Here is a 24,208-nt window from a genome sequence, read left to right as displayed (position 1 = left end):
ATTGACCAAGGGGTAGGAGACTCTGTCTCGCCCAGCTGGAAAGCACTGCACACAGCCCACCTTGCACCGGCAAGAGGATAATTCCAAACCTAGCGCTCATAAAGAAGTTAAATGTCACAGCACTAGCAAACCAGCCGGCTGCAGCAAGGCTCTCCCCATCCCATCCCAGGGAACTTCCATAAGCAGTTCCCACACCTTGCCCCGGCACAGCCACCCACCCCCCACGAGGTTTCACAAGATCTACTGTCCGGGCTGTTCCTCCACCCTCTCCAGGCCAGCCCACCTGCTTCTTGACCCTGCTGCATCTGGATTCTTCCTTCTCCGGGCTCCTCTTCCCGGCCCCCTGCTTCTCCCAGGGTCTCTCCTTGTCTCTCCCACATCCAGGACACTCTCACTCTCCCCTCCCTCTGCTTCTTCTGGGTCTCTCTCCATCCAGTGCTCCCCTTCCATCCCCCTTAGAGCTATTTAACTACTTAGCAGGAACCAGCCACAGCTGCACATCAGCCACATCAGCCACCCCCCACACCCGAAGCCAGCCCACAGCTGTACACTAGCAATGTTAATTAACCTGCCTTCATTCCTCTATAATTCCTCTACAATTAAGCATGCCCAAGTCAGTGATTTTAGTCCCGCAGCACCCAGTTCCACAAATCAGCAGGAAACCCTTACCTTTGCAGATACCGGGGAACAACAAAAAAGCAATGCTACCTCCACGTGTTGGTTTTGCTGTGCTTATTCTCAAGTAGCCCTTTGCTTTTTCACGTTACAGAAGTGCAATTCCCACCATACCCTCACCGCATAAACAAGGCGAGGTTGAAAGGAGGGGCAATCTCTTGGATGAGATGCTCTAACAGGGTTGGAAAGAATGAAAGGAGACCAGCTCTCTCATCCAGAGATGCTTCTGCTTCAGATCTAAGGAAGCACTTGTTTGCTCAAAAAGATGTCTGGTTTCATCTTTTGGTTGGTTTTTGTTTGGGTTTTGTTTTTGGTTTTTTTTACCTAATGAAAGACACAACCCTGCAAGCATTACCTCACTTTGATTTTTTGTGACAGAACATGCTCTTTGAGCATCTGAGCAGCTAGAAGAACTGCAAAATACTCTTTACACTATCATTTATTCACTTTGCATTTGATCTTTTTCACCCACTTTGCTACACATCAGTGCCCAGTTCAAACCACACAATTTTCTTGCCCCTCCTTGGTGTTATTTCCTCCCAACTCAGGAGGAAAAGCAGAAGCTTCAAGTAATCCAGACCCAAAGGGATGCCTGGGACTGCGCAACTCTCAACCCTCGCAGCAAAGCCCAAAGCCTGGGTTTGGTGCATTGAGCCCAGGCTACACGCCCCAGGGAGCGAGGTGTCCCTCCCGCAGCGAGGTCTCCAGACCCCCGAGAAGTTGTTTCCAGCATCTCCCAAAGAAATACCTCTCTTTTCTAGGGATTCACAGGTGGAAAAGCTCCTCAGCCTTTACTCAAGGACGACGCAGAGGTCACTCCTTTGCTGTCTAACGGGGAGGAGGAAGGGCATGCTGTGACGGAGGGAGGTGGCACTCGCCCCCCGTCTCATGCTGCTTCACGCAGCTGCTCAGCACAAGGAAGGCAGCTCCAGTTGCTTCCCCTGGCACGGAGGGTCCCATCTCCCTCCACCCCAGCGCTGGGGCCACACACCCTTTGGGATGGGAAGGAGGGGGAAAGTTCCCCTGTATTTTTCCTATTTCCTCAGCTGAGTGACTCCGTGCAACAGCACAGGTCTGACCGGAGGTGGGGAGCGCTGCCCCGCGCCCCCGTGTCCTGCGAGCTCCCAGCGAGTCCTGAGGGGCCGACACGCACCCGTTTCCTTCTCCCCCACCCACAAGAGGCAACTTTTCAGGTCTGTGCAGGATGGTTGGAGAGACCACCTCCATTACCCCACTGGGTGGTCCAAAACAGCTGCTGCAGAGCTTCTAGTAATGAGTTACATCAGAGCCTGCCCTTAACTCCGGCATTACTCCCCATAGCACCCTTAGCCCGTGTCAGCCCAAAACAGCGTTCCTGACTTTGTATTTCTTGGGACAACGTGAGTCACGTTGCCTTGCTCGCCGCAACTCAGAACAAGAGCTCATTAAAACCCGCAGCCAGATCGTGGCGACAAACATCATCACACCTGGAAACCGGGGAACTGGCAGAGGGAGGCAGCTTCCCACAGCCCAGCGGCACCGAGTGCCTGCCTCTGCCTATCATTCCCAAATTTCCTTGTGCCACCACTTGCAGACTTGTCCTGCTATAAAGGGCCCATCTCAATACACTTAAAAAAAAAAAAAAGCGCGTTCCATTTCTGCTCATCTTTGCAGCAGCATATGCTAACTCAACAGTCCTGGGCAGCTCACTTCATCCCGCAGGGATCTTCTCTCTCCTCCCTTTTACAATTTAGCAGCCAGCTAGGCTTGATGTGACAAATCCAAAGAGGCGATTTCTTTTGATTTTAGGTATGCATCTCAGGCAGCACTTCCAGAACAGGGAATTCAACTCCTCTCCTGCGTGCGGAGCAGCAACAGCTCGAACTAGTTATCTCTCCCTACAGACACGGGCACCACTAGCAGCAGCAGGAGTGTTTAATCACAGCGTACACCTCTCTAGGATATCTGCAGAGATCAGAGGAGCAGAATATTCCAGCACAATAAACATCCAGCTGCTATCAATGAAGTACGAAAGGGTCATTCGAGAGAGTCCGGTTCCAGCTCTCACTTAGAGCAACTGCAACTCAGCATCCCCTCTCACCGCGCCGTAGCTTGCCAGCGGTCCCAGAGGAATTTTTGCAGGCAGATACTCTCGGTGGTCTGCAAAACCGTGCCCTGAGTTTGGGGGTCGCTGCCATGGCAGAGCCCACCGGCAAACTCCCGGCCCATGCATCGGCTGGGGGGGGGCGGCTTCTGGAAGGTGAGGGCGGCAGCTCTCATTAGCAGAGCTCATCACCTGCGAGCCTCATCAGGCTGCCCGACAGCACAACACAAGGTGCAGCTCCGCAACCCCATGCCCGGGCAGCCGGAGGGGCAGGGGCCGGGCACGGCACCCCCCGACGGGACAGGACCGGGTGCCCCGGGGGCCGCTTCCCCTCCCGGCTAGAGGTGGGAAAAGTCGGGATGCAACTATGCTGGAAGCAACAGGGAAAGCGTGACAGAAGCAGCTGGGATGGCCACAGCACTTTTTTTTTTTTTTTTAATTAAAAAATGAGTGGGCAGCCAGCCCCTCAGCATCCGCTGCTGATGGCCTGGGACCAGAGCGCATCAGCTGCGGTCCGGAGCGGAACCGAGCACTGGAGCAAACTGGGACCCGCCGGGGGGGTCGGGGAAAGGGGGGCTGCAAGGAGAACGGGGCGCTGCCGGGCGGGGGGCTACCCTGCCCATCCCTCGGAGCCCCCCGAGCACCGGGTGTGTGGGGGGGGTCACACTCACCGCGGAGAAGTTGTGGGGCCCGCAGAGCTCGCCGCGGTACTTGCAGGAGAGCAGCATGTCCTCCAGCTGGTGGCCCAGGCGGTCCATGAAGTCGGCGCTGATGCCCTCGTAGTGCCGGGGGGGCAGAAAGAGGCGGAAATCGGCCAGTTTGGCGAACCAGCGGAGCCGCGCCTCGTCGCCGCGCAGCAGCTCGGTGAGCAGCGGGCGGGCGGTGCGGTTGGGCAGCAGCAGCCCCAGCCAGTGCCCCGCGTAGTAGAGGTCCCCCTTGGAGAGCCGGGGGAAGCGCAGCGGGTTGTTGTTGCAGAGGGTGACGGCGGGGAAGGGCAGCTGGCGGCTCCACTCGGTGCGCACCTGGGTGTGCGAGGGGAAGGCGAGCCAGTGCAGCAGGCGGTTGGAGGACCAGGCGAGCAGCAAGCCCAGCGCCGTGCAGAAGGCCAGCACCCACAGCGCACGCCGCGGCAGCGCCGCCCGCCGCGAGCACATGTGCCGCAGCCCGTGCAGCCGCGGCCCCCGGCGCCCCCGCGCCATGGGCGCTCCCCGCCGCGCCGGGCTCAGGGCGAGCAGCGCCGCGCCATGCCGGGCCCCGCCGCCCCCCGAGCCGCGGCCGGCAGCGGCCCCGAGCGGCGGGGGGAGCCGCCGCGGGCAGCCCGCCGCGCCGGCACCGAGCGCTCCGCCACCGAGCGCTCCGCCGGGCAGCAGTTCCGGCAGCGCGGCATGCTGGGCCCCGCCGCTACGAGCGCCGCCGCCGCCCCCCGGCCGCGCCCCGCGGGGGGCAGCGGGGCCGCCCTGCCCGGGAGCCGCCGGCCGAGCCTCCCGCCTGGGCGGCCGCACCGCTCACATGCTGCGGCGCCGCTCCCCCCGCGCGCGCACACGCCCCCCGCCCCCCGGCACCGGGCGGCGCCGGCCCGCCCCCCCCCCCCCCCCCCCCCGCTAGCACCCGGGGCCGCCGCTGCTCCCCGGCACCGAGCGAGCCCCGGCGATGGCGCCGGGACCCCCCTTCCCCGGTACCGGCCGCTCGCCCCCCCCCCCCCGCTAGCACCCGGGGCCGCCGCTGCTCCCCGGCACCGAGCGAGCCCCGGCGATGGCGCCGGGACGCCCCCCCCCGGTACCGGGCGCCGCCGCCTCGCCCCCCCCGCTAGCACCGGGCCGGCCCCCGGGGCCGCCGCTGCTCCCCGGCACCGAGAGAGCCCCGGCGATCGCGCCGGGACCCCCCTTCCCCGGTACCGGCCGCTCGCCCCCCCCCCGCTAGCACCCGGGGCCGCCGCTGCTCCCCGGCACCGAGCGAGCCCCGGCGATGACGCCGGGACCCCCCGCGGGCTGCGGCTGCGGGACCCCCCTTCCCCCGCAGCCGGGCTGCCGCTGCCCCCCGCCCCCCGGAAAGCCCCCGCCGCCGCGCCGAGCAGGAGGAGCAGGAGGAAGAGCGCGGCGCAGCTCGGTGCCGGTCCCGGCGGCCAGCCCCGCCGCGCTGGGAGGCGGAGGGAGGGATGCTCGGCCCTGATCGCGCCCCTCCTGCCCCCCCGCTCCGTGTCCCCCGGCAGCGCGGGGGGAGGGGGGGCGAGCCCTGCCCGCCGCCGCGGGACCGCCGCTGCCGCCGCCCGGGGAGCCCCCCCCCCCCCCCCCCCCCCCCTCCCGCCCCGGAGTTTGTTTTTCAGCATTCCCGGGGGAAAACACAGGACCAGCGGCACAGCCCCCGGGAGCACGGGCGAGGGGCGCAGCCCCCCTCCCTAGCGGCTCCTTGCTGGTGAAAGTGCTGGATTGGGGTTTGGTTTTGGTTTTGGTTTGTTCTTTTTTTTTTTGGGGGGGGGGGGGTTGTTTGCTTTCCTTAGCAAAGCTGCTCCACGATCCTCTGCTCCCATGAAAGAGTGGACGTCCGCAGGAAGGCACCCAGCAAAGCAAAGCCCCCCTGGCCGAGCGCTGCTCCCCCTCCCCCCGTGTGATCCCAAGACCCCCACCCCGGGCACAGCCGCCCCGACCCCCCTTTGCCACCCAACACCCCGCCGAGGGCTTGCGATACCCCTTGGCATCGCATCGCCTTTGCTCAGCTCTGTCTCCAAAAGCAGCTCGCCGTTACCTTCGTTGGGTTTTTGAACAGTACCGAGCAACATTTCTATAATTGTGTCCAATTAAGCTGTAAGTGGCGATAACTGCTTTGAATCCTCTCTGATATTTTTTTTCATCTGAATTCATTTTCCGTGTGCGCTCCATCCCTTTTATATTTTTACCCAATAGATGGAGCCGTTACAGCCTGGTTATCTCCAGCCTCTCGCCCAGAGTTTCTTATTTACTGTGGCAAAGCTGCAAACGCTCAGCACCCCGACTTGGTGGGGAATTGTCCCCAAAATCCCACTCCCGACCCTGGAAAAATCTATCCGAGGGGCCCGAGCCTGTGCCCTGGGCTCCGGCACCGCGCTCGCTGCCGACAGGGATCGGCACAAACACGTCGGCGGGGGCTCAGCTCCGCTCCCCCAAATAACTCGTCTCCATGTGCCGTGCCGCTGCTCACGGCGCACATTCTGCAGGTGTTTCACCATTTCTAGCACTGCTTAGAAGCGTCCAGCCCTTTTCAAACCCAGACAGATGGCTGTGACCTTTCCTAAACCCAACGGGAAAAGCCCAGCAGTTACGACATTTATTATAACGTGGCACTGAGTAGCTCCCCTCGAGCCTCTCCGCCTGGTTTTGAGGCAGAGCTCCGCTTTCTCCTGGCTGCCTGTTGAAATCGGTGGGAGTTTTTCCCCTTGGCTCCCTCACAGGATAATAAACATCCCAAGCGCTTTGCCACCAGGTGGGCTGCAATCGTTACACCCCTGATGTATTGACACAAATGCAAGGAAAGAAAAGGTGCCCGACTCTAAACATCCTCTGATGTGCCTTGCCCCGCAAACTCCATCACTACCTTGCAGCAAAGGCAGGCTTGGACGGTGCTGGGCTCGCTGGCAGTGCCTGGGCTGTGCCTGGCTGCAGGCGCACGGCGCAGCCCTGGGCTTGGTCCCCTGGTTCATTTTCAACCTCTTCCCCTTCCTAAAGGCTTCGTCACTTGGGGTTTTTTTGGCTGGGGGTAGCTCAGTGAAGGAAAGAACAGCAGGTTGGCGTGGAAAGCTGCTATCTTCCCCGACTGCGCCCACTCCAAATGATCCGCTCAAATCTCCCTGCCTGATTTATCCCAGGGAAGCGACTATTCTTAACTAACAAACAACAACCGACGGTAAATAGGAGTAGGGTGACCAAGATCAGCTTCACCCCTGAGCTAAAATGCAAAAGCTCCCCGGTGGAAAACACAATGGATCCAAACCAGACAAAACCTGATGGTGAAGTTCAGCGCCTGCATCAGCTGCGTGGTGTCCCGCCCTTCCCGGCCACCCATCCCTCGGGAACCATCTCCGTTTCTCCAGGTATTTGAGGAAGCAGCTCCGGTTGCCCGCTCGCCCCCTGCGCTTGCTGCATCAGAGTCCTGGTTAATGCTTTACACAGCCAGAGCAGCTTAAAAGCTTATTGGGCTTAATGCATGGGAGGAATAATAGAGCTGGAATCAATGAATATTGCTTATTAATCAACAAGTCACTTCTGAAGTCATCCCTTGGGGTGGGTGAGTTTGCTACTTCTGCCGGAGAACAGAATTTGGGTGGAAAGGAAACTAACAGGAGAAAATAAATGAATCATTTTGGGTGAATCCTGCCATTCTTCCCTCCAAGGCGTAACCTGCACGCACCCGACAGGTATGGGAAAGACAAATACTCTGAAGTTTTTCTAAACCAAAAGCATCGCTGCCTTTTGAAACTTCATTTTCACTTCAAACATCGACTCAGGTTAAGACAAAAAGGCTTAAATAAAAGCTTTAAAACCCCTGGAAAGTAAATCATAATACTTTGTTCCAACTGCCTCCTTTTATTATTACTGTTTAATTCATCCCATAAGGGAGCAAAAGGAGTGAAAGCTCAACCCCACGCGCTTTTCCCTCCGGCCTCGCGGTGTGACTGGCAAGCTGAAAGACTCACCAAAGCCCCCGGTTGCCAGAGCCCTGCAACGCCCCGGGAGAGCGGGATGCCGAGTTAAAAGCTCAGGACCGTAAATGTGGATTTGCTGAAACAGTTCCCGAGGTTTCGGGGCTCGGCTCACAGGGCTGCAGCTTCACCCCAGCGCTGCGAAGAGGAGTCAGTGCATCCTGGAGGACTGATGGGATTTAGTCCCTTGCTCAGTTTTGCAGAGCAATCCCTGGTGGGTGAGTGGGCAGCAGATTGATCCCCGGGTTGGTGCCACGACGCGTTACGGGTTGGCAGGAACACCCTCGCTGCGCCCAGGGCACGGATCAGCTTCGCAAAAGCTGCCGTCTCGTCTGGCTCGGAGCGGCTTGAGTCCCTCAGAGCAGGAGGTGAGATTACAGGGGTGGGATTAAAGGGTGCAGGACTCTGATCTCCACCTTGCAGCGCTGGGGTTTGGGCCATCAAAGCCCCTGAAAAATGGAGGGCTTGATTTTAGCTCCCAGGAGCTCAAGGCAAGGAGAACAGAGCTCAGGTACCGAAAGGCCGGTTGTCCCTAGGCAGGGGGGCTCAGGGACCCCCCCCTTCCCTGCACAGAAGCATCGCCCAGTGCCACTGGAGATGCTGGCATGGAAAGCAGAGGCTGAGCACAGCTGGGCACCGCTGGCTGGCAGGGCAGCCTGCAAGGCTGCTGGCTTTGCCTGGGACGTGATGCGGGCATCGACACACACCGAGCCGCCCCGGTGGGGCAGGTCCGATGCCGCAGACCAGCAGGTTGGTGTCTCTTGTTTTGCTGCGGGAAGTGGTTCAGTGATGGACTTGGCAGTCCTGGCTGAAATGGTTGGATTTGATGATCTCAAAGGTCTTTTCCAACCTAAACGATTCAATGATCATAGGGCAAAACAAATGTGTTCCTCTGTTGTGTTCTGCAAACACCAATTTTTCCAGAATAATCCTCTGCTTTGCCTAACTGCCACAAAAACAGTTCACGCCAAAGCCACCATGTTATGAGAGTCATAAACCACTTGGCAACGGGGGGTTCCGTGGAAGCCACCACCTCAGCCTTACTTCTCTCACTGCTGCCCAAAGCCCATAGCACACGACAAGCCCCCCTGCAGTGTGACCCCAGACCAGGGCAGCTTTGGGGAACCTGTGGGGTGCTACCACCCACAAACAGCGCCTTTATTCCAAATTTTCTTTGGTAGTGTTTTGTTTTCCTCGGAAGGAAATCATTGAGCTTCCAGCTGTGAAAGTCTCCTGATTAACTGAGGGTTCTCAGAGCAGAACCCTCCTGGGTCCAGCCCTGCACTCGATCTGTTACAGGGATTTTTCTGGGTCTGCAGGTGTCTGGGGCTGTGTGCTTTTAAAGCAGGGAGGTGAAATACTTGACCCGTAACAAAATATTGAAGGCACATAAATAATATGTCAGTAGGCTACTTCTTAATCCGCTGCATGCATCAATAGCATCAATAAAGTAGTAAAATAATTTGCATTTGACAACTCTGCTTTCAGATCCAGAAATAGGGAAACTTTTGATGCCTCATTTTCCATGCCTCGTGTGTGTATAAAACCAACAAATGTGAGAGAGATCAAACAAATGCCCAAGTGAGTAAAGATGCTGCTTTGTTGCTCTTTGGGGGATTACACTGGGACTTGCAGTGTGTGAAAAGCAAATAAAAAAAAAAAAAAAGTGGGACACGCTGGGACACGTGGCTGGAAAGGGCTGGTCCTTGGGCTTGACATACATTTGGAAACCAGCCGCAGATTTTCGAAGGTCCTGTGCAATGCCACGCCTGACAGGGGTGACACCATGTCTTCTAATTAGCAGAGTCTAGTTAAATTGGCACTTCCTGGCATAACCATTATTCACTAACTTTCCTTAAAGGAGCAAAGTGCTAATACATACACCTAATACACACACACACACACACACACACACACACACACATGCCTCTGTGTGTGTGTATATATTTTCCTTCTGCAGGTAGAAAAGAGGAATGATTTTAATCTATTTAAAATTTCTCAGCTGGCATCCTCCCAATTATCTTTTTTTTTTTTTTTCTTTTTCTGTTATCTTTTTCACCACTGAAGAAGAGGGGAGAGGGAATGAAACAAAATACCTCTTAATTTTTTAAGAACTAATTTTAACATTAATTCTTCTGAGCAAATTAAAAAGCAAATTTCTCACAGTCTCTTAATATCAGTAAGCTCCTTCTCTGTTGCACTCAGTAACTCTATCAAGCGTGGAGCACCTGGTACCTACCGGTACCCTGGTCATAAGGGGACATGGGGACAGCCCACCTCCTGCTGCACTGCTCTGCACACACTGATGGCCCTGTGGCCACCATCCTGCTGGCCAGAGCTGCCAGGGCTGGCCGAGAGCCTCCCCTCCGCGCTGGGTAGCCCCCCGCACTCGGCCAGCTGCAAAGTTTTAGCTCAGCCACAGTGAAATATGGTGTGGTTGTGCTGGGCAGGGGAGGGTGAGGCAGCTCCCTGCAAGCTGGAACATGTCACTGCTGCTTCGCCTCAAGGATTAGAAGAAAATGAAGAGAAACCTGCAGAAGAGGAGGCTGGTACCCGAGGCCTGAGGTTTTGGTGTCCTTCTCCCACCTTAACTGGTCCTGCCAGAGTTATCCTGGACCCATCCAATCCAACATGAAGCACAGATAAGAGAACAGAGAAAGCAAAGCCTTTCAAAAGGACCCCTGCAAGACTGCAGGAAAGTAGGGGGTGGGGGGATGCATGAGACATGGCCGGGAGCTGGAGAAATTATTCCATCTTCAGGAGGACGCAAAAAAAAATTGAATATTATCTCCTTTTTGGAGAGAGAGACTGCGCCTCTGAACTTCAGAGCCTTGGGGTGGCTCTTCACAGAGCGGCACTGCAGTGGTTCTTTGTGTTGTCATTTGTAAATTTTATTTATTTATTTATTTAACCCCCCCCCTGTATATAAAGGGCTGAAGTTTGCTTGGAGTCTCCTGGCATTTTGCTGGGTGAGCGCCTGCTATTTTAGCTCACGTCTTTATTTCTGATGGGCTGTGCAGTGGAAGAGCCGGAGCGATGTTGTCGCTGCTTCACTTGGGTGTTTAATCACGCTCCAAAGCTTTTTACTGCTTTGTGTACACTGCCACAGGAGACATTCTGGCTTAATTAAAAAATAATCTAGGGAAAGGGGAAAAAAAAAACCCCAAAACAAAACAACCTCTAAGCTCGCTTTACTCTTTGCATCTATGTAATTCGGTGCTTTGGTCCTGGGCTGTGTGGCCGTGAGCGGGTCTGTGTGGGGATCAGACATCACCTGCACCTTCGTACCTGGTAGTGGGGGCAACAGTGGGAAGCGTGGGAGGGACATCCCGGCTCCCATGTACTGCAGGCATAACTCTGCAAACTACGTGGGCATAAGCCTGGAGTGTGAAAGTGGGTCTGGAGGCTCTTCTGGACCTCACCTGGCCTCGGATCCCATATTCCAAGGAGCAATAGCACCTGCAAAATGGGAGCGTGGAGCTTACCAATGGACATTTGGGAACACTTGGGACATTGGAGCACCCAGCGGTGCCAGCCCCCAGCCCCTGCGGTCACACTGGGACACACCAGAGGAGTCCTGGTGAATATTTCATGTCATCTTCTGTCTGGAGAGAAAATTCCCCTGCTGTCTCAATTCCACCCTTCCTGCCTCTGCTGAACCCTTTTTTCTCAGGTTAAATTTACTGGACCCAGCATATACAGGGGAAAGCTGCTGTGTGTTTAGATGCCGAAGCAGGCTGAACATTATATCTCTCCCAGGGAGTTTTGGTTTTAAATCAAGTTAAGGGAGCAATTTCTTAAGTTAATATTTATTCTTTGTCTTTCCTAGGTATTTGAAGACTCTTCTGGGAGCCAGGTGGGAGATAGCGCTTTCTCCTCTTCAACCTGTTGCTGTTATTTCAAATACAAGTGAAGGCAAAGGGGCTGCCACAGGCCCCTTTGTTACAGCAGCAGGGAGGGAAGCAGGGAAAGTCGTGCTTCAAAGACTGAAATGTGAGCACAGCTTGACTGAGAGAAAAGGAGATGGTCACCTCTTGCAGGAAGCACCATCAGATGTTCATCCCACAGCACCGGGGCCGTGCTTGGAGGCTGCTTTATTTGCTGCATGAGGGTCATCTGCTGGAAAGCAAATATTGAACTCACTGGGGTAGTTTGGGGTCTCCTCTCAGAGGCTTTGGCCAGAGTTTTTAAAGGTCAAGCAGCCTTGGAGTGGTCCCACACCCAGGGTCTGACCCAAAAGCTGCCACTGAAACCTCTCCATCCCCAGATCCGTTTGCTACTGGGAACGATTTGTGGCACAAAGAATTGCATGATCATTTGCTGCAGCAAAAAATCTAGCTTAGGGTTGTTTTTTTTTCCTTTGTAAGCAATCGGCTCTGCAGGGAGAGCAGCTTCAGAGGTCCACAGCATGGGCGGCCACCTGGAGCTAGATGTCTTGAGGATGGGAGAGACGCATGAGCCTGGGCCAGTGTGGGGGCAGGGCACGTATCTCACATGCATGCACCCTGTCATGCTTGCCCGCACAACCCCTGTGCTCTAGCTGAGCCCAGAGGTCACATTGGAAGAAATCAATAAATGCAATTATTATAAAAATTGCCGGTGTACCTGAGGGATGCAGCTGGAAGCATAAAGAGGGCAAGTCTCCAGCAGATTCAGCTTTGACCTAACTCTGCTTCTGGCATGTTCACCCTGCGGCACAGCAGAGCGAGGGCACGTGGAGACTCAGGGTGAGAGCGGCTGTTTGCAGATACCGGAGGGTGGGGGGTGTAGGGGTTCAGTGATGTTTCCCAAGGGAAACAACCCCTTTCTGCATTGGGAAAAGACTCCCCCTCTCCTTAAAAAAAAAAAAAAAAAAAAAAATCAATTCCATCAAAAGCTATTTCAAAAAAATTGACAGCCCCAAAGTTCCTCCAATTCCTTTCAAATGCAGTGGAGATAGTGCCAGGTTATCTCGGCATGGGTTCGCTTTGGCAATTCCTGTCCGTGGAAATCCCAGGTGGCTGCACACTCTCCTGACACCAGCAGCTGCTGCAGGAGGAGAGTTTGGGGGCTTTTACCTTTTCTATGGGATTGAGCCAGGACTAGAGGACACTGGGTCGGTGCTAAAGGACTGTCGCCACTAGGATCCCAGCTGTCCTTGGCACAGGTGAAGCGTATCCGCAGGGATGCTGGGCAGGATGCAGGATGCGAGCGGGGCTGCTGGCTGGGCAGGTAAGTGCTACCTGCTGAGCAGCCAAACAGAAAGGATCTGCCTAAAGTTTCTTTGGCAGGCTAATGGGTGACAGCAGTTGTGTGGGAAGACTAATGGAGAAAAGGTTTGATAAAATAGAAGCACCATCCTGAAATTTTTCAGATGCTTTTTTGCAGTTATATAATTTTTAAATGACATTGATTTTCTAAGAAGAAAAAAAAAAAAAAAGGAAAAAAACCAATACTGGGAAACTTGGAACACTTAGGGTTGGATTCTGCTCTCGCTCTCAGCAGAGAAAGTTTGAGTCCTTGCCTATGGATTTCAGGGGAGTTTCATTTCCCCAGGACGGGGGAATGAGAAACAGGATTTGGCCCTTCACCTTTATTATATATGTATAAATAGCCTCTAAATGCCACCGGTGCTGTACAGGGAGGAGAAAAGGGGCTGAGCCGTTCCACTCAGGGAAGTGTCTGCAGTTTGCATCCAGCCAGCATTCCCTGTGCATGTCGTTACTATGCCGACCGGCATCAGTGCAGCCCGAGATGTACGAGGGCTCTGCACCTCGCAGGGATGCGGCACCATCGTCCCTACCACCAGGTCTGTTTGTGGACACTGTCCTGGCCTCGCCTGGCCCCTTGCAGGTACCTCTTGCTAAGCCCCCTCTGCGGTACCTGGGGGGCTTTGGAGGGTGCCCAGCATGCATGCGCCTACCAGCTCCGGCCTCGGGGCTTGCCTAGGGGGGACACTTGGTGGCAGAGTTTAAAAACAAAGGTGGTGGCCCATGAAGGAGCAGCAAGAGGTTGGGCGGCCAGCAAGACTGCGAGCTGAGCATGAACATCCCTGGTTCACCACAGCTTGGGTGTGCTCCAGGCTGGGTGGCAGCTGGGAGAGCCCCCCCAAACCCCCGCTGGGCTCACAGGGCTCTGCAGCACCCCCCCATTGGGGTGTGAGCTGCCCCTCGGCACAGGGAAAGGACACGGGGGGTGTCACGCCTGCTCTGAGAGGTGGAGCTGGACATCTTGCTCTGTGCCTCAGTTTCCCAGCCAGCAGCAGGTTTCCAGGCACAGGCTGGTGTGGCACGAAGGACAGTGGGACCTGGCTCAGATCAAGCCTGACCTCTCTCCTGGCCAGGACCCAGCTCCTGGTAAGCTGTCCCCTCCCCCATCCTAGCCAGTTGGGACTTTTTTATTACTGTTTCCCTGCGGGCTCCAGCATTTGGCTCTTCTGATGGTTGATGGCTTTTTTTCTTTTTATTAAAAATACCTGCTTGCTTCTTTAATATAATCCCATGGGAAACCAAAATGAAGAGAGCTCTTAGGTGGAAAAAGCCCCAAAGAAAAGAAACTGCAGCAGAGAGAAAGTTCCTCCAGGGGGGACATATGGACTGACTCTGCTTTGACACAAAGGAAGGTGCTGTCAGAATTAATGTCCTCGAAGAAATGTCCTCAGTGCTTTTTGGGAAGGTTTGAACTGATTCTCTCACCCCTCTGAGAGAAGTGGTTTTGCTCCAGCTATACAATCAGGCACCAAGGTGAAGTTTCCTCGTCTTTTTTTATTTCCCTCTATAGCAGTCCCCGTAAATAGTATATACTTTTATATTCATAATTCCTCTCTCCTACTCTTAAAGCCATCGGATGTGGCTGGGTGAGCGTGAGGCAGATGCACATGGTGCTTTGGTGCTTCTCTGAGCCACGGTTAATGGACTGGATGATTCCCTGGGATGGCATGGCGATGTTTTCTTCTTAGCAAGTCTTTTTTTTGTCTCTGAGTTGCTATTTTATAACAATATACCTGAAGGTGTAAAATCTGTGTGGAGAATTGAGAAAGGGGGATTGGAAATGCACCTGCCAAGCACTTTCTGATCTCCTCTTTTCAGCAGTCCCCTCTGTTTTCCCCTTTATATCTGCAAGAACACGAGCTGTTTTAACAGCATCACATGATTTTTTTCAATTTTGCCATTAATCTTGTAAACAAGATGCTTCAAGGAAGGAATTGCTCTTGTGCCAAGGTACCAGGCTTTAAAATCTGGGGAACGAACACATTGCTGTCTCGTTTCTCTGCTTTGCCAGGATCAATTCCTTGGTGTCACGAAAGGTGATGGCAGTCAACAGTCTTCAAATAAGGGGGAATCAGCAGCTGGGAACCTGCCAGTTTGCATATCGCTCTCCAAAAAGCCTCCTCAAAACTTCCATGAAACAGAAGACAAGCAGAACTGTTTATTTTCCTTCCAGCTACTCCTAAATATTAGCGCAGCATCATTCTCCATTCCCCATTTAGCCCCTGGAAATGGTGACGTGTTCGGTTTTTCACATCGCTGAGATGGACAGAAAGGGTCTGAGATGAGACATTTCCATGTGGACACCGAAAAACCTTGAACATGTTCCTCACAGCACGTGTTTTTCATGACAATAGGGTTTCTTTTCTCACGTTCATTGACATCACATTATGCACCAAATCCCCAGGGAACTGTTCCCAGAATAATTGCACAAGACAAATAATCAGTATTTCCAATTTATTTTCTTCTGCTCTTCCGGATGAAGTAATGTGGCGTTTCTTTGTGATAATTGGAAACACCTGATGCTGACCTTAGAAAAAGAAGGAAGAATTCAAAATATTGATCTTAGAGCCATCTTCAAGGGAAAACCAGCATCTTTTGTTCGGAAAGCTTGGCCTGGGACAGCTCCCACTGTTCTCCACAACTTCTCGTGCAGAGACCCAGCTTCTGGGCAGCGCGTCGGTGCTGGGGTGCAGCCCATCTCTTGGGGAGGTGTTGGCACAGACCGGCCACCAGCTCAGCTGCACGGCTGGGGGTTACAAATCTCCCTGCCAGTCCTGCTCACTTAACCCTCTCCCCTGCTTTGCTTCTCCAGGGAAATTTACTGGGATATTGTGTTCTCACTCCTTGGTGCTCAGCAAAAGGTTGGTTTAGACACCAGTATCACCAGCGCTAGGATCATCATCCTTTCTGGCCGATACAAACTAGCACCCCTTCTGAGAGCACCCAGAGTCTACAGTGCCCCCAGAAACGTCACATAAAATTAGCAGCTAGTGTTCAAACCAAGCAGAATAGTACTGCACATCAGGCACAGTGGAAAATCAGTTGAGGGCTGTTAATACAACGATACTCTGGCTTCGGCAGACTGACCGCAGCCCGATAAAGGTTGGCAGAGTGGTTTGGGGGACAGTGTTACCCGCTGTCCTTATTCTTATCCTCTTCTCTAGGTGTATGTTGTTATCAGAGGCAGGATATTGGAGAAGACAGACTCTCAATATGATTTAATACAAGCTACTCGCATAGTCCTACGTTACACTCCTGACAATCTCCCGACTTGCAAAGTGGGACATGCCTGAATCCAGCAGCTTCCCATTAGGCTGCTGGAAAGCAAATGGATTTCAGCTCAATGACAGCTCGCTAAAACAAAATGAACCGGTGTTTCTTTGCACTGCAAACTACGTGCTCAGGGACCTCTGAAAACAAGACCCAGGGAGCCTGCCAAAGGCGGCTGTTTAGCTTGCAGCAGAGCACGCAGGAACTTGCATTGCTCGGTCACCTCTTGGGAAGGAGCAGAGGGCGAGTGTAGCTCCCGACATGCTTGTGCCACTGCTTGCAGCAACAACTGTTCTGCATTTTACACACTGGAAAGGGATTCATGGGTGCAGGCGTGAATGGGGAGTTTATGAATAACCCAGTATCAATCACACTCTTTAAGCATTATAAAGATTTGTGTGCTTTTCAATTGATGTCGTATAAAGACACGTAATAATGAATTTTGTTGAAAATGCTAAGAATCAGCTGCTTAGAACTCAGCCAGCACCCAGCGCAATCACCCACCGCAGCCCAGTGAAACTTTCTGCTTTACTGGATGTACTGGACTAAGGATGCTGCTCTGAACAGAGTGCACCAGGCAGAGCGCAGAGCTTGTGCAGCATAGGGAGCACCGGGGCGAGGAGTCAGGAATTGCTGTTCTGAGCAAAAGCTGTGCTCACGCAAACTTCCCAGCACCATCGGTGCCGGGGCAGGCAGGGTCCAGCAGCATCAGTGCCGGGGAGTCTGTCCTTGGACTCCTCGAGGGTCTGCACCCATCCAGCCTTCAGGATGCAGCAGGTCAGAGCGAAGCAGGGATGCTGTGCTCTGCCTGGTCTGACACAGCCCATCGCCTCACATAGGTCCCTTTAGACTTCTCTGGTAGTATAAAAGATACTTAATGCATCTCTAAAGCTATGTGAAGTGGCCTCGGTGTGACCCAGGACCATCCCATCTACAACAGGTTTCTCTAGATGTGCACCAGCTTCCCTTCTCACTGGTGTAAACCTAATGCACCCACACCAGCTTGGTGGTGAAATTCAGATGAGCACATGGCCTGGAGCTACTATCATGAGTAACAGCTTCATGCATCTTAAAAGGGACTGAATCAGCTACCAGAATAACTCTGGGCTTCTATATCCAGGCAGCGGCATAACCGCCCCAGATTCATCCACGCTTCCTAGGAGTTAGGTTTGTGTACACATGCTGTGCTTGCTTTTATAATTATAATCTCTTGGTTGTCTTACAAACAGTAGTTGCCTTAAGGGTGATAGTCTGAGCAAATTCCCCTGTTTGCTGGGAAAACAGTATGCACCTGATTATGAGCGGAGATCTACCTACTGATAAGCCAGATAAACGCTGAATTCAGGAGTGTCACACACATACTCAGCTGGTGGACAGAGTGCTCAGAAGAAAGGCTGGTCAGCGAAGATTTAGCTTTAAGCAGTTTTTAGGGATGAACCCTTCAGAAATGAGATGCGATCGCCAGAGAACCACTGCGTGCTGCGCTGGAGGGCTGGGGACCCTGCTCCACGCGGTGATTGAGGCTGCGCTTGCTGCTCCAAAAGCCCCAGCAGATGCGGATGGGCTGAGCAAAGCAGGGCAAAGATGGTGATGTCCTCACCTGCGGTGGGCGCAACCTGGCACTGCTCTCCCAGAGAGCCAAAGCCCTGAGACAGGAAGGGATGACCCCAGCAAACTGTGTTTAAATAATTCAAAATTAACCCTCTCTTCAGCTGCACAGTGCCAGGAAGATTGCCACATCATCCCTTTGGAGGCCTTGCTGAGTCAATGGTGAAACTCCTTTTTTGCTTTCCTGGAATCAGGGTTTCACCCCATGGCAAGGCAGACACTAAAGCACAGCTCAGCACAGCCCCCAGCGCCCCAGCACCATTTGGCTTCAGCAAGTAACTGGGTGGCTCAGCTTTTCTGAGATCAGGCATTATTACATCCTCGCATTAGGCTGCTTTACGAGGAGGGCTGGCATCACCGAGGGGGGAGAGCAGGCAGGGCTGGATGGGAAATCCCTTCCCACGCTGTGAGTATAGCGCCTATGTGGAAAACGCGTCTAGTTTGGGATAAGTGTGCTTGCACACACCTATGGGTGGACACACGCACGGCTTCTGGCTTTTGGGGAGCCCAGGGCTGGGAGACTTGCACGCCTTCGTGTGATCACGTTTGTGTGTTTGTGTGCCACGATAACTCAAGCTGCCGTTGTTGCTGCATCTCTAACCTACAACCACTCCTGCTTCTGCCACGTGTGACCTTGGCAATGCAGCCCCCCTGTGCCACCTGCGACCTTGGCAATGCAGCCCCCCTGTGCCACCTGTGACCTTGGCAATGCAGCCCCCCTGTGCCACGTGTGGCCTTGGCAATGCAGCCCCCCTGTGCCACCTGTGACCTTGGCAATGCAGCCCCCCTGTGCCACGTGTGGCCTTGGCAATGCAGCCCCCCTGTGCCACCTGTGACCTTGGCAATGCAGCCCCCCTGTGCCACCTGCGACCTTGGCAATGCAGCCCCCCTGTGCCACCTGCGACCTTGGCAATGCAGCCCCCCTGTGCCACCTGTGACCTTGGCAATGCAGCCCCCCTGTGCCACGTGTGGCCTTGGCAATGCAGCCCCCCTGTGCCACCTGTGACCTTGGCAATGCAGCCCCCCTGTGCCACATGTGACCTTGGCAATGCAGCCCCCCTGTGCCACGTGTGGCCTTGGCAATGCAGCCCCCCTGTGCCACCTGCGACCTTGGCAATGCAGCCCCCCTGTGCCACCTGCGACCTTGGCAATGCAGCCCCCCTGTGCCACGTGTGGCCTTGGCAATGCAGCCCCCCTGTGCCATGTGTGGCCTTGGCAATGCAGACCCACCGCGGGGACCGCCGAGGCCCCTGCACAGGAAGGGATCTCCATCACTGATTAATTGATTGCCCAAGAGAGTAGCTCTTAATTACACCTTGCTTTGCACTGCACAAGCCGCCATACGAGGCAGCTGGGGGAAACCCAGTGCTTTTTCCCAGCCCATCTGCAGAGGAGAACCGACAGCTCTGGGGAAGGGGGTGGTGTGTGGGGCTGGTGTGCAGGACCAGCCCTTGTGGCAGGGGTCCTGGGAGCATCCCCCCGAGCCACCGTGTGCCGTCAGTGCAGCGTCTTTCAGGAGCAGTTTGCTGCTTAGCCCCAGGAGGCTGGAGGTGGAAATGAGATGGATCGAAAGCAAAGATTTCCTTTACTTTCAGACTGTCATTTTCTTGTTTGCCTGATGTTTTCTCCGTGTTTGGTTAGAGTCCCTTGGTACTCGAAGAAGGCATGACACGTGGTCATAAATAATCATTAACTTTGCAAGTACTTTCTTGTTTAAACATTTTGAATGAATGTATGTAAGTCTCCTGAAACGTAAACTTTTACATAACTGTATTATGTTTGCATGCGTGCTGCTTTCAATGAGAAACCGCTGCTGAGAACCAGGACTGGCATGGGCTGGATCAGTATTTCCCGATCCACAATGGGAAGAGGGACTGCGCTGTCACCAGGAAATAAAATAACAAGATCAAATACCAGAATATTTTGTTTTGCTTGAAAGTGAGCCGCTTCACACCATGCACTGATTTTTCAGCTAGTCAGACCGGCTGCAGGCTCACAGAGTGACACAACGTTAGCCAAGGCGGTGCTGCCAAAGAAATACGAACTGATTTTGGCAGTGGGATTGAATGGGGAGGGGGGAGCAGAGATCAGCCCCCTCTGAAATGCTCGGTGGGATGCCTGGCCCTGCCGGGGAGCTGACAGAGCTCCCTGGAAAAGGGGGAATGAGCCATAGAGGGTAAAACTAGTAGTTAATTTTAAGAGTCCCACTGGGAGCCGGTTGTGGTATTAACAGCCAGCTCCACTGATCCAGGCTGCAGCACCCCGGGCGATGCCCTGGTTTGACAGGCACGCACCAGCTGGTGGAGTTTGCTGCGGGATTTGACTTGCTGAGTCACTTCCATAGACAGCATCATTTCTCTTCTCCTGCGATGAGCATTTGTAGTCTGCCTCCTTATCATGAGGAAGTCTACGTGCCATCGGGGGCACCAACATCGGCAGTCACTGAGGTCAAGTTTTCCAGACTGGGGCAGTGACCGAAAGCCAGTGGGGAGAGACGGCTTTTGCTGTGGGCATGGCCCAGGCAGGACCAGCTTGCAGCTTTGCTGGTGCTGGCAAAAGGGGAGCTGTGCTGAAATTGTAGCTGGGAAAGCTGAGTTCCCTGGGCTTGGTCCTGCTGCGACAGCGGGGGCCTTTGCAGAAAGGCAGGGAGCGTGCTGCTAGCCCCGTCACATCGGGGGGAGAAGCTTGGGGGTGCAGCAAAGTGCCGCTGCTCAGCGTTACGTAAAAGCAGACACAATTAGCCATGAGAAGTGCATGCAATTAGTGGGGCACTGCTGGGTCATTCTGGTTGAGCTGTTTAACAATGGCAGCAAAGCCCTCTGTCGTGCCAGCAAGGTTAAGCGCAGTGAAAAAGGGATGCTCACCTCGAACGTCAGAAAAAAGCCACAACAAACCAGAAAACGCTGATGAAGAAAACTGGATAGTGGTGATGCAACAGGCACCAGCGACAGGGCTGTGGAAAGCAGGCAGATGCTTTCTGTCAGATGTCACCCGTGTCCCCAGCCTTGTTGGCTCTCAGCTTCTCCAGGCAGCAGCAGAGAGCAGGAGCCAGGGGGATGCAGGCAGAACAATCAGCCCTCTGCGTGCATGTCCAAAGCCACCACACATCTTGGGAGCTGGCGCGGGTGGGCCCCAGCTGAGGGTAGTAGATCAGATCAGCATCTCTTAGTGCTTGGTAAAGTGTACCTAGGGAACTGTAGCCAGAAAAATAGCAGCTGCAGTAAAAACATGAAGCTAAGTGCAATGGTGTGCCCGTAGTTGGCCTCTGCTCTAGGTGGGAAAGACCAGTTTGGCTGGAAAGTGAGCCGGGTGCTGAAATAAGTGAGAGGGTGGGATTTTCTCTATGAACCGATGTTTTATTAGTGTGATCAGGGCTTTTAGAGTAGCTCAGAGAAACAGCCCTTTATTTCTGCCGCTATCACTGCAAGACTTGATGGACTTCCAGAGCAAAGCAGTGGAGAAGGCACCAGCAACATCCACATTGGCACAATAAAAACATCAATGGCCTAAAGAAAGACAGTGACAAAGCAATATCTGCAGGAGACAGAGCTCAGTCTATCAGCCACTTTGGCAAAAACTTGTTTAATTTAGTGCATGGTGGTTGCATTAAATATTTCTTGACCTTATTAAAATAAGAATTTACTCCCCATTCTGTTATTCATGAGGCTGTACAATAGGTACCAGCCAGTCAGAGCACAATTAGGAGGGAATTAATTACGGAGATGAGAAACTGTTACTAAACCCAAGCAAATAGCGTCTCCGTGCTCTGCTGCAGTTGCCTGGCAGTGGGACACGGCGCATCGGGGCAGCACCTCTGCAAGCAAGAGTAATGATGCCTTCAGAGGCAGGCATGGGAGTAATTCACAGAAACAGCAAACATGCAAACTGTCAGCATGATTCACTGAGTAATTACAGAATAATCCCGTGTAAACTATTAGGAGATAATAAGAATAAGTCAGGATTGACTTGTCTCCTTTAAAACTTCAGGTTGCCTCCCAGTTATTTGTTATCTCTCAAAGCCTGCTGCACGCCTGAGAGGAGAGCTGAAGGGTGCTGCTGTGCGGGAGCCAGCACGGGCGCCTTCCTCTGTAGGCTTTGACAGCATCAGACTTCTGACAGTGGAGCCCATAAATCACCTGGGCTGATGCCTTTGACGAAGGGAGATGTCTGCTGGAGGCACCTGGAGAACCGGCTGTGGAAGGGACGGCACTGGGGCACATCTGGTAGGATGGGGAGTGACAGGGTTATCAGTGCAGCGTGGGTCAGGGAGGAGTTTCATCTGCCTTTTTTTTACAAAGGCACCTGTAATGTTCCCAGGATGCTGGCATTTGCTAAAGTTTGTGCAAGCTGAACCATTTTTAATAAAACTGAACCCAGAAACCAGTTAAGGAGGCAGCTGAACTCAGCTCCCAGCAATCCCAACACCACAATTTGATAACGCTGATGTGTTTAGCTTCCATTCTGAAATCAAACTTTTTTCCCTTCCCAAATAGACATTGGGTTCATTTAAATAAAATTAAGAAGGAAAAAATAAAAAAACCAAACCCCACTTCAGACTGCAACTTTCTACTCTGACAACGGTAAATGGGACATTGCAATAAGTGTGAGCTCCGCTGCTGCCTTTGGGCTGGGATAGCTGTCAGCTCCAGCGCTTCGCTGCAAGCCACTTCAGTTAGATGAATGGCATTTTTAGTGAAAAACTTAATCCGAATATCCTCAGTTGGCAGGTCTTCCTATTGCGTTGCCAAATCTCACTTACTATGGAAAATCCTGTGTTCCAGAAATGATTTTACAATGGCCAGTGCCCAAATAGCCTGTTGCCTTTAAAGTGTGGGTGCCTGGCGAGGCTTCTGGGGAGCAGCCGCTCCTCTCATAGGTAGGGGTTGAGGGTTAGATGGGAACGTGGCGTGCAGGTTTACATATGTGTGCAGACACACACATGTGTGGAGCCACATGCTTCTGCAGGGTGTAAGGCCAGACGGTTTGGGGGTCCCCAGGGTCCGGCAGCTCATTCTACCTGCCCAGCAGCACCTAAATGCTCATGCGTGGTAGATGGTGGCAGGTCTCTGGAATGGGACAACATTAGTTTAGATCTGTTGCAAGGAATGACCAAAATCTTACATTGTTTGGTAAATCAGGCCATGCAAAGCCCCATGTTTGGATCTGCTGAGCAAAGAAACAAGCAAGCAGTTTACGGAGACCCTGAAACGTCCCCAAAGCCATGCCGGCAGGGCGAGGGTGGTGACTGAGACCAACACTTTGTTGGCTAATAGCCATAGGTGATGCTCGGAGGGTGGTGTACAGACACTTCAGGTACCACCAACCCCTTGGAGACAGGCTCAGTTGGCAAAAGACCTGTGAGAAGGCTCCCCACTGCCGGCAGCACGGTATGGCTGTGCTGGAGAGCCCGGGGTCAACACGCAACCCATCACTCGGGGCTCCTTACCAGGGCAGGAGAGCAAACGGCGAAACATAACCGTGCGTCACCGCCGATCAGAAGGCAACACAGCAGGAACAGCTGTCCATCAGCGTGAAACGCAATTATCCAAGCTACAGCCCTCCTCTGCATAGGTGTAATCAGCTCCTTATACGTTACATCATGCATTCACCTACTGGCTGTCATCCTCTGCCACGAACTTTCTAGACAGTTCATTACTTATGCATACACTGAGCAGATACCCTGCTGCTCCTGACGGATGCCAAACCCTTTTCTCACGTGAAGCGCATCCTGCGGACAAGCTGTCGGCGCCGCTTGCAAGGACCTAGAAAAAGGGTGGCAGCACGGACCTGGGAGAAAGCCTCCAGCCCTTGCAACCTTTGGCTGTAAGAGGCTGAGGCGTCTGCGATCAAGACCTGGAGGCTCCGCTCTGCACTTAACAGTGGTCCTGAGCCAGGGGGAAGCAGGAGTGGCCCATTCATTCCTTCACTCCGTCATGGTATTTCCAGGAGTATGACTCCAGGCAAGTTTGCAGCTTGTATTCACAGTTGAATTCTTTGGTGGCAAGAGCAATGAGAGATGATTTTTCTTCTCTGTGTTTCAATACTCATAACATTTCCATTTTATGGCATTTGATTATGTATTAGACATTTAAGATGCATTTATAATATTAACCTCTCAAAAGAGGCCACTCCTAAAACAGCTCTGTTTGCCTAGTTAAAATGCAACTCTCACTGTTGTCTGTACCTCAAGTGGTCTGAGTCGATGAATCAAAGATCTGAAATGCTAAAACAAAATACATATATTAAAAAAAAAAAAAAAACACAGGGGGGAAAAGCCTTCTTTCCTAACAAATGACCTGTGCTGTAACATCATCCACTTACTCATTTGTCAAAGTGGTGCGGTTCTGCTCAGCTGCACCGAAAGTTGTAATTTGCAAATCTGAATCCAATTTGATGCTTTGTCATCTTGTGACACCGCGTGGGGAAGGGGGAGCAGGCGGCTCAGCATCGCTCGTACCGCACGGCTGGCGGGAGCTGTGCTGCCCTTCCTAGTGTCCCACAGTCAGGATGGGGCTGTGCAGGGGTGATGCACCCAGTACCCCCAGTTGTGGGGCTTTCCTGAGATCTGGGAAGAAGAGGAAAGCAGCAAGCAGGCTGTTCTGCAGCTGGGAAGAGCCAAACGAGGTGAAGGGGTTTGCCCAAGACCCTCGT

General features: G+C 53.5%; 1 protein-coding gene across 3 annotated transcripts in view; it reads right to left on the bottom strand.

The window, feature by feature from the left end:
- ASIC2 (acid sensing ion channel subunit 2) overlaps positions 1-24,208 on the bottom strand; it is a 509,634-nt gene that overhangs the window by 97,658 nt on the left and 387,768 nt on the right. Inside the window, exon 1 of one of the 3 annotated variants that reach the window (XM_056362462.1) lies at positions 3,430-4,284. The exons of the other annotated variants lie outside the window; for them this stretch is intronic. Coding sequence (XP_056218437.1) covers positions 3,430-3,957 — 528 coding nt within the window. The 5' untranslated portion in view covers positions 3,958-4,284. Of the gene's footprint in view, positions 1-3,429; positions 4,285-24,208 lie in introns of those variants that run through there. 3 annotated transcript variants of the gene reach the window in all.

This window comes from Falco biarmicus, chromosome 17 (genome assembly GCF_023638135.1).
Source record: "Falco biarmicus isolate bFalBia1 chromosome 17, bFalBia1.pri, whole genome shotgun sequence".
NCBI lineage: Eukaryota > Metazoa > Chordata > Aves > Falconiformes > Falconidae > Falco > Falco biarmicus.
This window is presented reverse-complemented; position numbering and strand designations above follow the sequence as displayed.